Here is a 13,373-nt window from a genome sequence, read left to right as displayed (position 1 = left end):
GGGTGCAGTGGTGGGTACGATAATCACAGCCAGTTATGAATCTTAGTGCACCATGATAGACAGCATCCAACATCTGCAGGGTTCTTGTAGGAGCGTTCATGTAAATAATGTCACCATAATCAATGGAGGGAAGGAAAGTCACAGATACAAGACGTTTCCTAGCATTCAGAGTTAGACAGGATCTGTTATATCAGAACAAATATAAAAAAAACAGGAAGCAATAGTTGGAATACGGACCCAGCATTTTTCCTGAAACCACATAGTTGTAGAGCCGTGGGAACATGCTTTGGGCTCGGAGCACATTTCTGTTGAAACGTTGGAGATTTATATAATAATCCGTCTCCTTCATGTCCTCCTTCTCGTCCATGTTTTAACCTTTTTCTGTCTTTTCTCCACCTCACCCTGCAGCAGAAAGACCCGGTGGACTTCTCCTTCAACCCACTGGCTGACCCCCGTTTTGTGTTTTACGACCACTCGCTGGTGGAGGCGGTGAAGCTGGAGAACCCAGAGGTCCACGCCTTCTTCAGGCTGCTGGCGCTCTGCCACACCGTCATGGCCGAGGAGAAGAAAGAAGGTGAGGATTGATTTTTATTTTCATGTGTGGGACTCAAACATCCCATATTTAAGTAACCAAATCTATTTGTCAAAATCTGAGTTAAGATTCAGCAAGTTTTGTTGTTTTTATGAAGAAATGATAGCTCAGAGAAAACTCCAGCTCTTGTGTTGGTGGTTGTTCTCCGTCAGGTGAGCTTCTCTACCAGGCCCAGTCGCCCGATGAAGGAGCTCTGGTGACAGCCGCCAGAAACTTTGGATTTGTCTTCCGCTCGCGAACACCGGACAGCATTTCCATCGTGGAAATGGGAAAGCAGCGCAGCTACGAACTCTTGGCCATCCTGGATTTTAACAACGTCCGCAAGAGGATGTCCGTCATTGGTAAGAACAAAGAGTCTGAGTGAGATCGTACAGATGGTTCTGCTTTAGTGTTGGTTTTTATAAAAAGCGTCCTGTGTGTTTGTTATCTGGAGCTTGTGTTTAAAATGAACCCCAGACGTATGATCGTGCTTGTGTTTGTGTAAACAGTTCGGAGCCCAGAGGGGAAACTGTCTCTGTACTGTAAAGGAGCGGACACGATCGTCTACGAGAGGCTCCATCAGTCCTGCAGCAAACTGATGGAAGCCACAACGGAACATCTGAACGTCAGTCACACTTGGATCTGTTCGGTCCAGACACAAACACAGAAGATGCTTTTGGATTAAAAATGCATGTCGCCCGCCGCCTGTCATGCCAGAGTTTTAGACTAAGATCATACGTAGAGAAGCCATTTTGGTCAAACCTTGAAAATAACATTACAGCTGCATCTAAAAAAAAAAATTAGAATATGGTGAAAATGTTCTATTTTCTTTGTTGATAGTTGCAGAAAGTGAAACTCAAACTACCGTAGTCCCTGGCTGCTTCGCGGTTCGTTTATCATGGACTCGCTCTATCGCGGTTTTTCAAAATAAGATTGGACCTGACACACAATTGGCTGGTTGTTGGATGCACGATCGGCATGGAATTTTTATTTAAAATAAATTATTTTTAATTATTTAGCACCTGCTGCGCCTTTGTGCAGCCCATGCTGCAGGATAAGCTTCCTCCTGCAGCTGATCAGCTGTTCTCCGTGCAGAGCATAGAAGTGGGCGTGGCCAAGAGCGCTTGCAGGTGTCTGAGAGCAGCGGAGGCAGGGAGCTGAAATCATGACACTCTGTCTCTTTTAGAGTTTTAGAGTTTAGAAACATTGTTTAGAATATTACAAGTGTGGGAAGGGTTTAAAACAAATAGTTTACTACTTGTACTACTATTCTTTCTTTATGAGTTTTCACTTATTGCGGAGCTTCAGGGGACGGATCCCCTGCGATAAATGAGGGACTACGCTATATAGATTTATTACACATAGAGTGAAATACTTCAAGCCTTTATTTCTTGTTATCTTGATGATTATTGCTTCCAAATAATGAAGCACCAAAACTCTGCGTCAGTGTTATTCAGCGGTGGGTGATAATATAACGAACAGGACAAAAACGATTGATTTATTACAAAGTTGTACACACATTTATTGTGTTCAGAGTCGCTATTTTTTATTTAATTTGAACTCAAAGCGAACTATTTATGATGAGAAAACAGCATAATGTGCAGAAAATACCTGGTAAATCCAGGCAGTTTGTTATGGTTTTAGGACAAACAGAGGATTCTTCTCTTTCCTCTCTTCCTTTAATGTCGGCTCTCTCCGTTTGTGTTTTTATTAAAAGATAAAAACAGAATTATTTCTGTTTAACTTGTCACTAGTTTTATTTCTCAGAGCTCATAATTTACACAGCTGGGCACACGAGTTTTATTTTGTTTATATCTCTAAATACCATCAGGTGTGTGTGTGGTGTTCATCCATATAAGTATGTGCATGCTGTTCTGCAGGAATTTGCAGGCGAGGGCCTCCGGACTCTGGCTCTGGCCTACAAGGATTTGGACGAAGCGTTTTATAGTGAATGGAAGCAGCGCCACCACGAGGCGAGCACCGAGCTGGACGACAGGGAGGCCAAGCTGGACAAGCTGTACGAGGAGATAGAGACGGATCTGCTGGTAGGAAACCAAAGAAGAGCAAACTCTGAGTGAAGCTCAGAAAATTAAAAAAATATAACTTGAGTTTTATTTGTTTTGTGTGTGCAGCTGCTCGGAGCTACAGCCATAGAGGACAAGCTACAGGATGGAGTTCCTCAGACCATCGAGCAGCTGTCCAAAGCTGACATCAAAGTCTGGGTTTTGACTGGTGACAAACAAGGTATTTATCTGGTTTTCCATAAATTACAGTTTATATTACTTTTTAAATCAAGGATTTAAACACAAAATCAAGTAATATTAGAATAAATTTTGAAAAATGTCAATAGTTTGGAGAATGACTGGTGAAAATCCTAGATTTAATGTTGGTAGACCTCTGATGTGGACCCAGAACTTACCCAGGCTTCGCTTTAGACTGGTTCCGGTATAGGTTTTAAGTTTTAATTATCTGTAATTAGTTATTTTATGCTTGCAAGCATTGAACACCCTGACTGTGTGTGGGGGGAGTAGGCCAGACTTAAAGCTCCACATTTCTAACATGCAGACTCTGGGTTCATAAATACAACATGGCAGCCTCCATCATGTTGTGGCTTCAACTGCCAGCAACAAACAAACGTGAAGAGTTTTAGTTCATGTAAAGGACAAAATCTGCTGCGAGGAGGGGCTGAAATCTGGAGGTAAAACCTCAAAGGACTGAGGTCCGTGTCCTTTAAAGGCAAGTCCATGACTCAAACTTGTGAGAAATTTTCAGTTGCAGTCAATAAATTCTGAGTGTTTGTGACCAGAGAGCCATTCAGATGCATTTTATTTGGCCACTTTGTAAAAATCACAGCCTATTTTTGTGTGCACAGCTTGCAAAGCTCTATTCTTGGTCCTGCACATTATTTTACTGCCCACAACGTACCCACCTCGGCTTGTTTTGTACCCACCTCAGCAGCTGCCCCCTCATTTATTTTCTAATCTACTGGGGTACGTGTTAGAAACGGACCAGTTAGTAATTTTGGGACCCACTTTTTAATATTAGTTATTTATCAGGGCAGTGCTTTTTAGAGCCAGACATGTTTTTGCGCTCTTCGAGAGGACTGTGGAGACTTTGTGACTATTTTGAGGGAAAATTCAGGTGCAAGACGTTCAAAATTCATGCAGGAAGACTGTGCACCATCATGTGAGAAATGAAGAACCACTAATATTTTGAGGCATTTTGAAGTCTTTCTCTCAAATCTGATTTAATGACAGTCAAACTAGTCCTGGGAGGATCTGGAAAACCTCTTCAATGAGTTGAATCACTTTAGTACCATTTCAATGTGAAATGTAATATATAGTAAAACACTGTTTCACAACGTTGAGTTTTTGAAGTTTTGTAACAAAATAAATCTGCTTTAGATCTCAGTAAAAGTTATTTAAAGTTACATGAAGTAGGAGATTACTGAACTTCCTTTTAAGTGTTTTTATTTCATATTTGCAATAAATCGTAGTTCCCTCATTAAACTTTTATGAATCAGAAAATCCTTAAAAATCTCCAAATGAGGCCATTATTCTTATGTTGCTCTTATTTTTATAAAATAGTCTGACAAAGGAAAAAGTGTTTTTGCCTGTGGTTGTTGTCGACTAACTGTTGTTTGTTTGTTTGTGTCGCAGAAACTGCAGAAAACATTGGTTACTCGTGCAACTTACTGCGCGAAGAGATGAACGAGGTTTTCATCATCTCGGGAAGCTCGTCTGATGACGTCAGACAAGAGCTCAGGTCAGAGGAAACTTATTTAACCATTTTTAATGAAGCGTTTCCATGCATCCATTTACGATTGAGTTTTTTTGTTTGGAGCAGAAACGCGCAGACCTCCATGAAACCGAATGCAGCAGAGAACTCTGAGATTTTATCAGAAGAGACGAGCGAAGGAGTGAAACTGATGAAAGATGAGGCGATTAACGGAGAGTACGGCCTCGTGATCAACGGACACAGTCTGGTACGACAAACTAAAATAAGCAAAAGATTATAAGAATTTAGAAACACGAGGTGGTCAAACTCATAGTTGTAACTCTTGGATAATTTCTGCCTTTTAACCACCGTTATGTCCACCAGGCGTTCGCCTTGGAGCGCAGCATGGAGCTGGACTTCCTCAGGACGGCCTGTATGTGTAAATCGGTGATCTGCTGCAGGGTGACCCCTCTGCAGAAGGCTCAGGTGGTTGAACTGGTCAAGAAATACAAGCAGGCCGTCACACTGGCCATAGGTGATGGAGCAAATGACGTCAGCATGATCAAAGGTACCAAATTCAATAAGTATCACAGCTTTGTGTGAGGCTTTTTGTCAGCTGAAGAAAACTGTTTCCAGAAAACAAAGAGCTTCACATTTTGGAGATCTTATACGCCCATCGCAGGCGTGACGTTTTATATATTTATTTTTATTTATTTATGTGTTACATAGTACATAGGCGTCGCAACAACTATATGTGAAGGGGGCGTGTTCCCCTCACATTTAAAAAATACTCATATGAACCCCCCCCCCCCACATTTACCTTGAAATAGTTCACCCAGCTCTGTTTCTATTTCTTTGTGAACGAATCCATTCCACTTGATTAACAGGAGAATACTCAAACCACTAAAAGTCCACTCCAGGTTTTCCAGGTTACCTACAACAGCTCACCACACCGCATGCAGTGTTTCCCCGAGGTCACGTGGCTTGGCAGGGCGCTCATCTCTTTGGAGGTTTTGTAGAAGGGGCGGGGATAGGAGGGGGAGACACCGCTGTGTTGCGCGCTAGCTTAGCGCTACGTTAATGTGAGCAGTTGTTGACTGGGAGGCAGGGGTGTTTTAGGATGTGTGAGATAAGCGGAGCATGCTCTGTTCACACAAGGAGAGCTGTTGGTCAGGCTACTTCTTGTTGTGACATTTACTCTAAAATTGTTATTGAATCAAGTGTTACTTGTTCAAGGTCACAAATCAAGGTCAAAATGTATACCAGGTCTTTGCTTGTTTGAGCCATTGCTATAGTTTGCTGTATAGCTGTATAAAAGTTTGTTGACGGGTGTATAATGTGCCGTATGCTGTACTTTAGTTTGTTCCTGATGACTCTAATAGTCTCATTTGACTTTTGCCTCTTGGTTTTATTTTTATTGTTAGATCAAATTTAAACCATGCACTAAATTCTAAAGTGTAATTGTAAGAGTTCATGAAGTGGGAAAAGACCAAAAACTTTAAATGGACATAAACCCAACAAACATTACTCTGTCTGCTGCTTAAATATAACAAATCAATCGCTCCATGTCTGAACGGAACATGTTTTTGGTGAATTGCTCAACACCTGACAGAGTTTTAAACATTTTGTGCTTTTCATGATCAAACAGCTGTGGCGGTGCTCTTGAATCAGGTTGCCTGATCAGCCGTAAATTTACACCCAAAGATTTATTTCTGAGTTTCATTCAAATCCATCAAGTTGGTTTAGAAGATGTTTTGCTAACGGACAAACAAAGTCACCCACAATCACCCCCTCCTTTCACCCTTAGGTGATAACAAGTCCTCACCTTCAAATCTCTGTGTTCTGTCTTCCCCCAGCGGCGCATATAGGTGTGGGCATCTCGGGTCAGGAGGGCATGCAGGCGGTCCTGTCCAGCGACTACTCCTTCGCCCAGTTCCGCTTCCTGCAGCGCCTCCTGTTGGTGCACGGCCGCTGGTCCTACATGCGCATGTGCAAGTTCCTGCGCTACTTCTTCTACAAGAACTTCACCTTCACCTTCGTCCACTTCTGGTTCGCCTTCTTCTGTGGCTTCTCTGCACAGGTGAGACTGAAGAAGGGAAAGAGACACTAAAATACGTGTTTTGTTCAGTTTCATGATAAAAAACAAATCCTCTTTCTGTAAAATGACAGTTAAGGATAACAACAGTGGATGTTACTAATAATTTTAGCATTTTTCCCTGTTAAATAAAAAAAGTGTTTTATTGTTTAGTATACTGAACACAAATATAAACGCAACACTTTTGTTTTCGCTCCCATTGTTCATGAGCTGAACTCAAAGATCTAAGACTTTTTCTGTGTACACAGTCGGCCTTTTTCTTTTAAATGTGTGTAAATCTGTGTTAGTGAGCACTTCTTCTTTGCCCAGATAACCCATCCACCTCACAGGTTTGGCATATCAACATGCTGGTTAGACAAAATAATTATTGCACAGGTGTGCCTTAGGCTGACCACAATAAAAGGCCACACTAAAATGTGCAGTTTTATCACGGCACAGTGACACAGACGTCACAAGTTTTGAGGGAACGTGCAGTTGGCATGCTGACTGCAGGAGCTGTTGCCCATAAAGTGAATGTTTATTTCTCTACCATAAGCCATCTTCAAAGACGTTACAGATGGCAGAACATCCAACCGGCTACAGTAACCACAACAGCTCAGGACCTCCACATCCAGCATCCTCACCTCCAAGATGGTCTGAGACCAGTCACCAGACAGCTGCTGCAGCAATTGGTTTGCATAACCGAATAATTTCAGAACCAACTGTCAGAAACCCTCTCAAGGAAGCTAATCTTCACGCTCGTACTCACCAGGGTCTCCACCTGACTCCCATTTCGTCGTCGTAACCGACTTGAGTGGGTAAACGCTCACATTCGACGCTGTATGGCACGTTGGAGAGGTGTTCACGGATGAAACCTGGTTTGATGGTTTCAGGTGGAGCTGTGTGAGCGTTGTGCTGATGTCAAAGTTGTGAATCGAGTGGCCCACGGTGGCGATGTGGTTATGGTAAATGGACTGTACTTATATAGCACCTTTCTATCTGATCAAGACACTCAAAGTGCTTTACAACACAAGCTGTCCTCATTTACCCATTCATACAGCGCTCTACTACATTGCTACAAAGCTAGTTGAACAAATCCTTCTAAAGAGACTAATCAGGGCTTTATCACATTCATACAATTATGGGACACATCAGAGGCAATGAGAGGTTCAGTGTCTTGCCCAGGGACACTTCTGAATGTGACTGCTAGTGGATTCAAACCCCCAACTCTTGCATTGGAGGATGACTGCTCTAACCACTCAGCCACAGCTGCCCCTATAGTACGGGCGGGCGTATGTTATGGTCAACAAAACACAGGTGCATTTTATTGATGGCATTTTGACTGCACAGAGATACCGTGACGAGATCCTGAGGCCCATTGTTGTGCCATTCAGCCACAACCATCACCTCATGTTGCAGCAGGATAATGCACGGTCCCATGTTGGAAGGATCTGTGCACAATTCCTGGAAGATGAAAACATCCCAGCATACTCACTGGATATGTCACCCATTGAACATGTTTGGGATGCTCTGGACCGATGTATACAACAGTCTGTTCCAGTTCCTGACAATAGGCAGCGTCTCCACACAACCATTGAACAGGAGTGGACCAACATCCCACCATCAACAACCTGATCAACTCTATATGATGTGTTGCACTGCGTGAGGCAGATGGTGATCACACCAGATACCAGATACTGACTGGTTTTCTGACACCCCCCTCCCCACAGAACCCCCAATACAGTAAAAGTAAACTGCACATTTTAGTGTGGCCTTTTATTGTGGTCAGCCTAAGGCACACCTGTGCAATAATCATGCTGTCTAATGAGCATCTTGATACGCTACACCTGTGAGGAGGCTGGATTATCTCGGCAAAGGAGAAGCGCTCACTATGAAGATTTACACAAATTTGTGAACACTATTTGAGAAAAATGCAGTTTGTGTAAACATAAAACGTCTTAAATCGTTGAGTTCAGCTCATTTAAAATGGGCGCAAAAACAAAAGTGTTGCGTTTATATTTGTGTTCGGTGCATCTTGAAATGGATTTGTCTTTGGTGTGTGTGTTTTTGTTTCAGACGGTGTATGACGAGTGGTTCATCACGCTCTACAATCTGATGTACACAGCACTTCCTGTGCTGGGAATGAGTTTGTTCGATCAGGTAATGTACTGTACCAAAAACCAAGGTCAATATTGAAGTTTATGGCTGTGTCTGTTTTTGTTTTTCTAAAGACTTTTTATCGTTCTTTTATTTTACAAATATCGAGTTTAATAAAATATGGAAAAAAACTTACTCACTTAAAGTTTGACTTCAGTTAGCAAGGGCGTTCCCAAATTAGGAGCATAATTGCTTTAATTTTGACCTGTACTTTTAGTTTTAGCTGCCACTTTGTTTCTTTCCATTTTAACTACAAGTCTGCTTTTAGCTTTTTGCACAGTTTTGCTGACATTATCTTTAGCTTCTGTTTTGTTGCTTTTAGATACTGTTTTGTTCATTTTAGCTTCGGCAAATATTTTTCACTGATTTAAGCTTTTTTTTTTCAGTTTTACTACTTTTAGTTACTGTTTTACTAAACATACTTTTAGCGTAAGGTAACCAGATTTCTGACATTAAATCTGGGGACATTTCCAGCTCAGAGACAAAAAAGAATAAAATGTTATCGAGATTAAATTAAAAACGGGGACAGTTACGATTCCATTTATTTTTACATTTTTATTCGCGTTCAAACAATATAAATCAAATGTAGCAGCATTCATGAAATGCTAAAATCGGAGACATTTCCGTGGACAGCTTTAGCCGGGGACAGGTCGTCCAAAACGGGGACTGTCCCCATAAATCGGGGACATCTGGTCACCCTACTTTAGTGAGTGTTTTGCCAATTTTAGAGTCTGCTTTATTCATTTTATCTTTAGCAGGATTTGCTCATTTTAGCTACTGCCCTGCTCATCTGCTGTCCAGATGACCTGACTGAAAATTGTTGGATTGTATACCTGGATTATTGAGCATGGACTTTTGTGGGACTGCCCTGCTGCTTTTAATTAGTTTACTGCTCTTAGCTATTTGCTACTTTTAGCCTTTAGCTTGTGCTCTGCTCATTCCAGCCTGCTCTGCTCATTTTAGCTTCAGTTCTGAAGGTTTTAGCTTTACCAACTGTGTCAGCTTCTTCGTAATGTTTTAGTTTTCCACACAGTGAATGTTTCTCTTCGTCTCCCCCTCCCGGTCAGGATGTGAACGATGTGTGGAGTTTCCAGCATCCGCAGCTCTACGTTCCGGGTCAGCTGAATCTTTACTTCAGTAAGAAGGCCTTCTTCAAATGTGCCATTCACAGCTGCTACAGCTCCCTGGTGCTCTTCTTCATCCCCTACGCTGCTCTGCACGACACAGTGAGGGATGATGGGAAGGACGTGGCTGACTACCAGTCCTTCGCCCTCCTCACACAGACATGTCTGCTGTTTGCAGTGAGCATCCAGGTATACCTCTTTTATTTTAAAGTTTAAAATATCTAATGTGCAAAAGGATTTTAACAAGTATGCTGTGTTTTGTCTGTCTCTGTGCAGCTGGGGTTGGAGATGTCTTACTGGACGGCGGTGAACACCTTCTTCGTGTTGGGCAGTTTGGTCATGTATTTTGCCGTCACGTTCACCATGTACAGTAACGGCTTGTTCCTCCTTTTGCCGTCAGCGTTTCCTTTTATAGGTGAGTGTCAGACTTTATAACCCAACATCTGAACGTGCTGCTCAATGCATTAATGTCAGAGACAGCATCTGAATTCTGACTGGTACCTTTAGCAACATATGAGACCAATCAAACCTGATTTTTAATGATCTCTGGAGTCTGTTTTTGTAGTTTAATTGAGACTGAATAGTTTGGAGTAAATAAAACTAACTTGTCAACCACAAAGTGTAGATAAAAGAATCAGGTACAAAGCGTGAGAATTTTTATTTATTTTTTTTAAGTGGAGATTATCTGAAATAATATCCACATCTTAATTTTATACCTTTGTAATCCAGATAGTGGGATGTTTAAAATATGTAGTTGAACTCAGAATTAATTAAAAAAATACTTTTTGTAGGAATGTTTGTCACCCGCTGCCTTGAATACCAAATTTTAACTAAAGATCACCTGAAATATGAAATAATGATGACTCTCAGCTACTACCACACCAAATTTTAGCTCAATATCTTTAAAACTGACAGAGTTACATCCATTTGTAGGGCTAGCTAATGTCAATTAGCTGTGGCGACCATATTGAAGTGGCAATCAGTTGTAGACAAACATCCAGTGATTACCATCTGAGGGTTTCATTAAATTTGTCCACTGATTTATGAGATATTTTGCCAACAAACAAATACACACCATCATGATAATTTCATGATCGTCTGCCACCATGAAGAGCAGAATTTTATATTATTGTCACAAAAGGCTGGTGCTAGTGAACCCAGTGGTGCAGGCAAGCAGGCGAAGACTCAGGATGATTATATAAAATAAATAATTTATTAACACAAAAGAGCTGACAGGGCAGCAAAACAAACATAGAATGATCAGGGGTACAATACAGACAGGTCACCACCGGTAAACAATGCCAGGACAAGGAGTGAGTTATAGCAAACTCTAATTAAACAAAGTTAAGACACCTGTGAGTAATCACAGATGCCAAAGACAGACTGAGGATGCAAGACATAAACATGACACAAGATGGAGCTAGATACTAAAGAAACACAAACCCTATGAAGATAGAAACTGAGGATCAGGGGGACACAGACATAAACATGACACCAGATGGAGCTAGACACCAGGGACAAAAAAAACCACAACTACAATTCTAAATTATTAAAAATGGATTCCGGTGCCGTAGCACTTTAAAATCTGACTCAAATAAAATGCTCTTCTTCTGAGCAAAGAGACTCCTGCAAGATTAAACAAGTTATTTTTTCTAATAAAATTAAGTGTTTAATTTTTATTTTATTGCTTCAGTTGTTTTTTAGGACAGTAAACGTTGAGTGATTTTGTGAACGATGCAATTTTCCCTATCATGATATCTCCAGAATACATTTGACTTCCATGTCAGGATAAAAGCTGGATCTTTTTTGTTTTCTTCTCACGCTGCAGAGCTCATACTCTGACCCGAACAATAATTGGAGCTTGTGTGCATTCTGCAGTTACACTTTAGGTTCGGTAACAAGGAGCGCGGTCTATAAAAACTCCTAACGGCTGTTTTTGTTGATCCAGGATCAGCTCTGAACTCTCTGAGCCAGCCCAATGTTTGGCTGACCATCGTCCTCACCTCCACCCTGTGCATCCTTCCTGTGGTGACCTACCGCTTCTTGTTGATTCAGCTTTGCCCCACCATCAATGACAAGGTACAGAGCCCGGGGGGGTGGGGAGCGCATTACTGAATCATAGCTGCACCGGTGGAACTGATGTTCTAAAAAAAAAATCACCATTAACATGAACTCTAGGTGATATTGTTACTTCTAGCGTCCGTTTCTGTTAAATCTAAATATTAGAAAGTGTCCTCTTGTTAGTCTGATTTCTGCTGAATCTTCAGTGACTTGTCTCCTCAAACCTCCAGGTGATGTTTAAGGTGAGACAGGCCAAAGCAACTCTTCCCCCTCCTGCTCGCCGGGCTAAGATCCGCCGCAGCAGCACCCGCCGCTCAGGCTACGCCTTCTCACACGCGCAGGGCTACGGGGATCTGGTGACTTCGGGTCGGTTCCTGCGGCGTCCTGCCATATCGCGATCTTCAGGCTTCCCCCAAGTGGGTCGGACCACCACGGGGTTCAGTCCCATGGGACGATCAGCGGGTTACAGCCCGACGGGACGTCCTCAGAACTTAAAGGTCCCGGACGTGGAGGTGACGTCCCTGCAGATGTACAGGACAATCACAGAGCCGCCCCTCTGACACGCAGCATGAAGCGTGTTGGAGCAACGTCAGGCGGTTCCTGCTTCTTCTCCAAAAAGACAAAAGTTCTTGGACCTTTCAGGAAGAAGTTTTATCTGCTCGAACCCTCCAAGTGCAGCAGAATGTGTCTCCGTCTCTGAAAGCTGCACACATCGCTGCCTGTTGATGTAAAACACCGTGCGCTCAGCCGCAGCGGAGCTCCTCCTGAACAAAGCTTTCAGACGGAAACAACCGGAGACTAAAACGGAGTTCCTGAGGTGAAAACGACAACGTGAGGTTATGTTTACAGACCGCCCGGCCTCTGGTGACGCTGGGGGTCCAGATGCACAGCAGGAACACACCCTGCAAATATTTTACTCTTTTTTGCCTTAAAATACCTTTTTAAAAGGTTTGTGGGTGGCCTGTGTCAGAGACACAAACTTTTTATTTTTACAGTGCTGGAAACAAAGTTTTTGGAAAACAATTTAGCTTTAATAAAAACTTAAAAACTGTTTTAAACTAAAGAATTGATTTAGTTTTGGAAATCTTAAGAAAATCTGTATTGCTTTATTTTTCTCCTGCTTTGAAATTACTTTCAACTTTAAATTAAACTATTGGAAGTATTAATATATTTAAATTATACAAAATTGGACGTATAACTGCAATTAAACTTTGCATTGTAGCAATTTATACAGAGTTTTTATTAATTTGAGTATTAAATATAAATCACTTTTTGTTTTCCAAATCAAAGGGAAAGCCATAAATAAGTAGAAAATCTGGTACAAAGGTCAGTAAAATGCTCTTTTATTGTCTAATTTCCTCTGTTATATTTATATTTCACTATTTTTTTTAACTGTTTATGAACCAATGTGTATCTTATTTAAATTTTAAAATTATAATCTGAAAATTAAATTTGAGAAATGATGCAAGTTTAAAAAGAAGCCATGAAATATGTATGAAAGTGAATGGTTGTGTTTCAGACTATTCAAATAAATCAAAAATATAATTCCAGATGTACAAAACAGAAGAGCAAAAATGGAGTGAAAAATAAATTAAATCACAAACTTTTGGATTATTTTAGAAAATTATATACAGTATACATACACACACACACATATATAATATATATA

At 41.3% G+C, this 13,373-nt stretch overlaps 1 protein-coding gene across 1 annotated transcript in view; it reads left to right on the top strand.

The window, feature by feature from the left end:
- The window catches only part of LOC119412965 (phospholipid-transporting ATPase ID), a 12,549-nt gene extending 285 nt beyond the window's left edge, over positions 1-12,264 (top strand). The window contains exons 2-15 of the mRNA XM_037679976.1: positions 409-574; positions 745-933; positions 1,081-1,196; positions 2,452-2,616; positions 2,704-2,815; positions 4,231-4,336; positions 4,418-4,556; positions 4,673-4,856; positions 6,145-6,368; positions 8,439-8,522; positions 9,587-9,832; positions 9,920-10,058; positions 11,592-11,722; positions 11,935-12,264. Of these exons, the coding sequence (XP_037535904.1) occupies positions 409-574; positions 745-933; positions 1,081-1,196; positions 2,452-2,616; positions 2,704-2,815; positions 4,231-4,336; positions 4,418-4,556; positions 4,673-4,856; positions 6,145-6,368; positions 8,439-8,522; positions 9,587-9,832; positions 9,920-10,058; positions 11,592-11,722; positions 11,935-12,264 (2,331 nt within the window). The remainder of the gene's footprint in view (positions 1-408; positions 575-744; positions 934-1,080; positions 1,197-2,451; positions 2,617-2,703; positions 2,816-4,230; positions 4,337-4,417; positions 4,557-4,672; positions 4,857-6,144; positions 6,369-8,438; positions 8,523-9,586; positions 9,833-9,919; positions 10,059-11,591; positions 11,723-11,934) is intronic.
- The last annotated feature ends 1,109 nt before the right edge of the window (positions 12,265-13,373 follow it).

This window comes from Nematolebias whitei, chromosome 8, assembly GCF_014905685.2.
Source record: "Nematolebias whitei isolate Nwh7 chromosome 8, NemWhi1, whole genome shotgun sequence".
NCBI lineage: Eukaryota > Metazoa > Chordata > Actinopteri > Cyprinodontiformes > Rivulidae > Nematolebias > Nematolebias whitei.
Note: the sequence above shows the minus strand (reverse complement) of the source record. Positions and strands in the feature narration are given on the sequence as shown.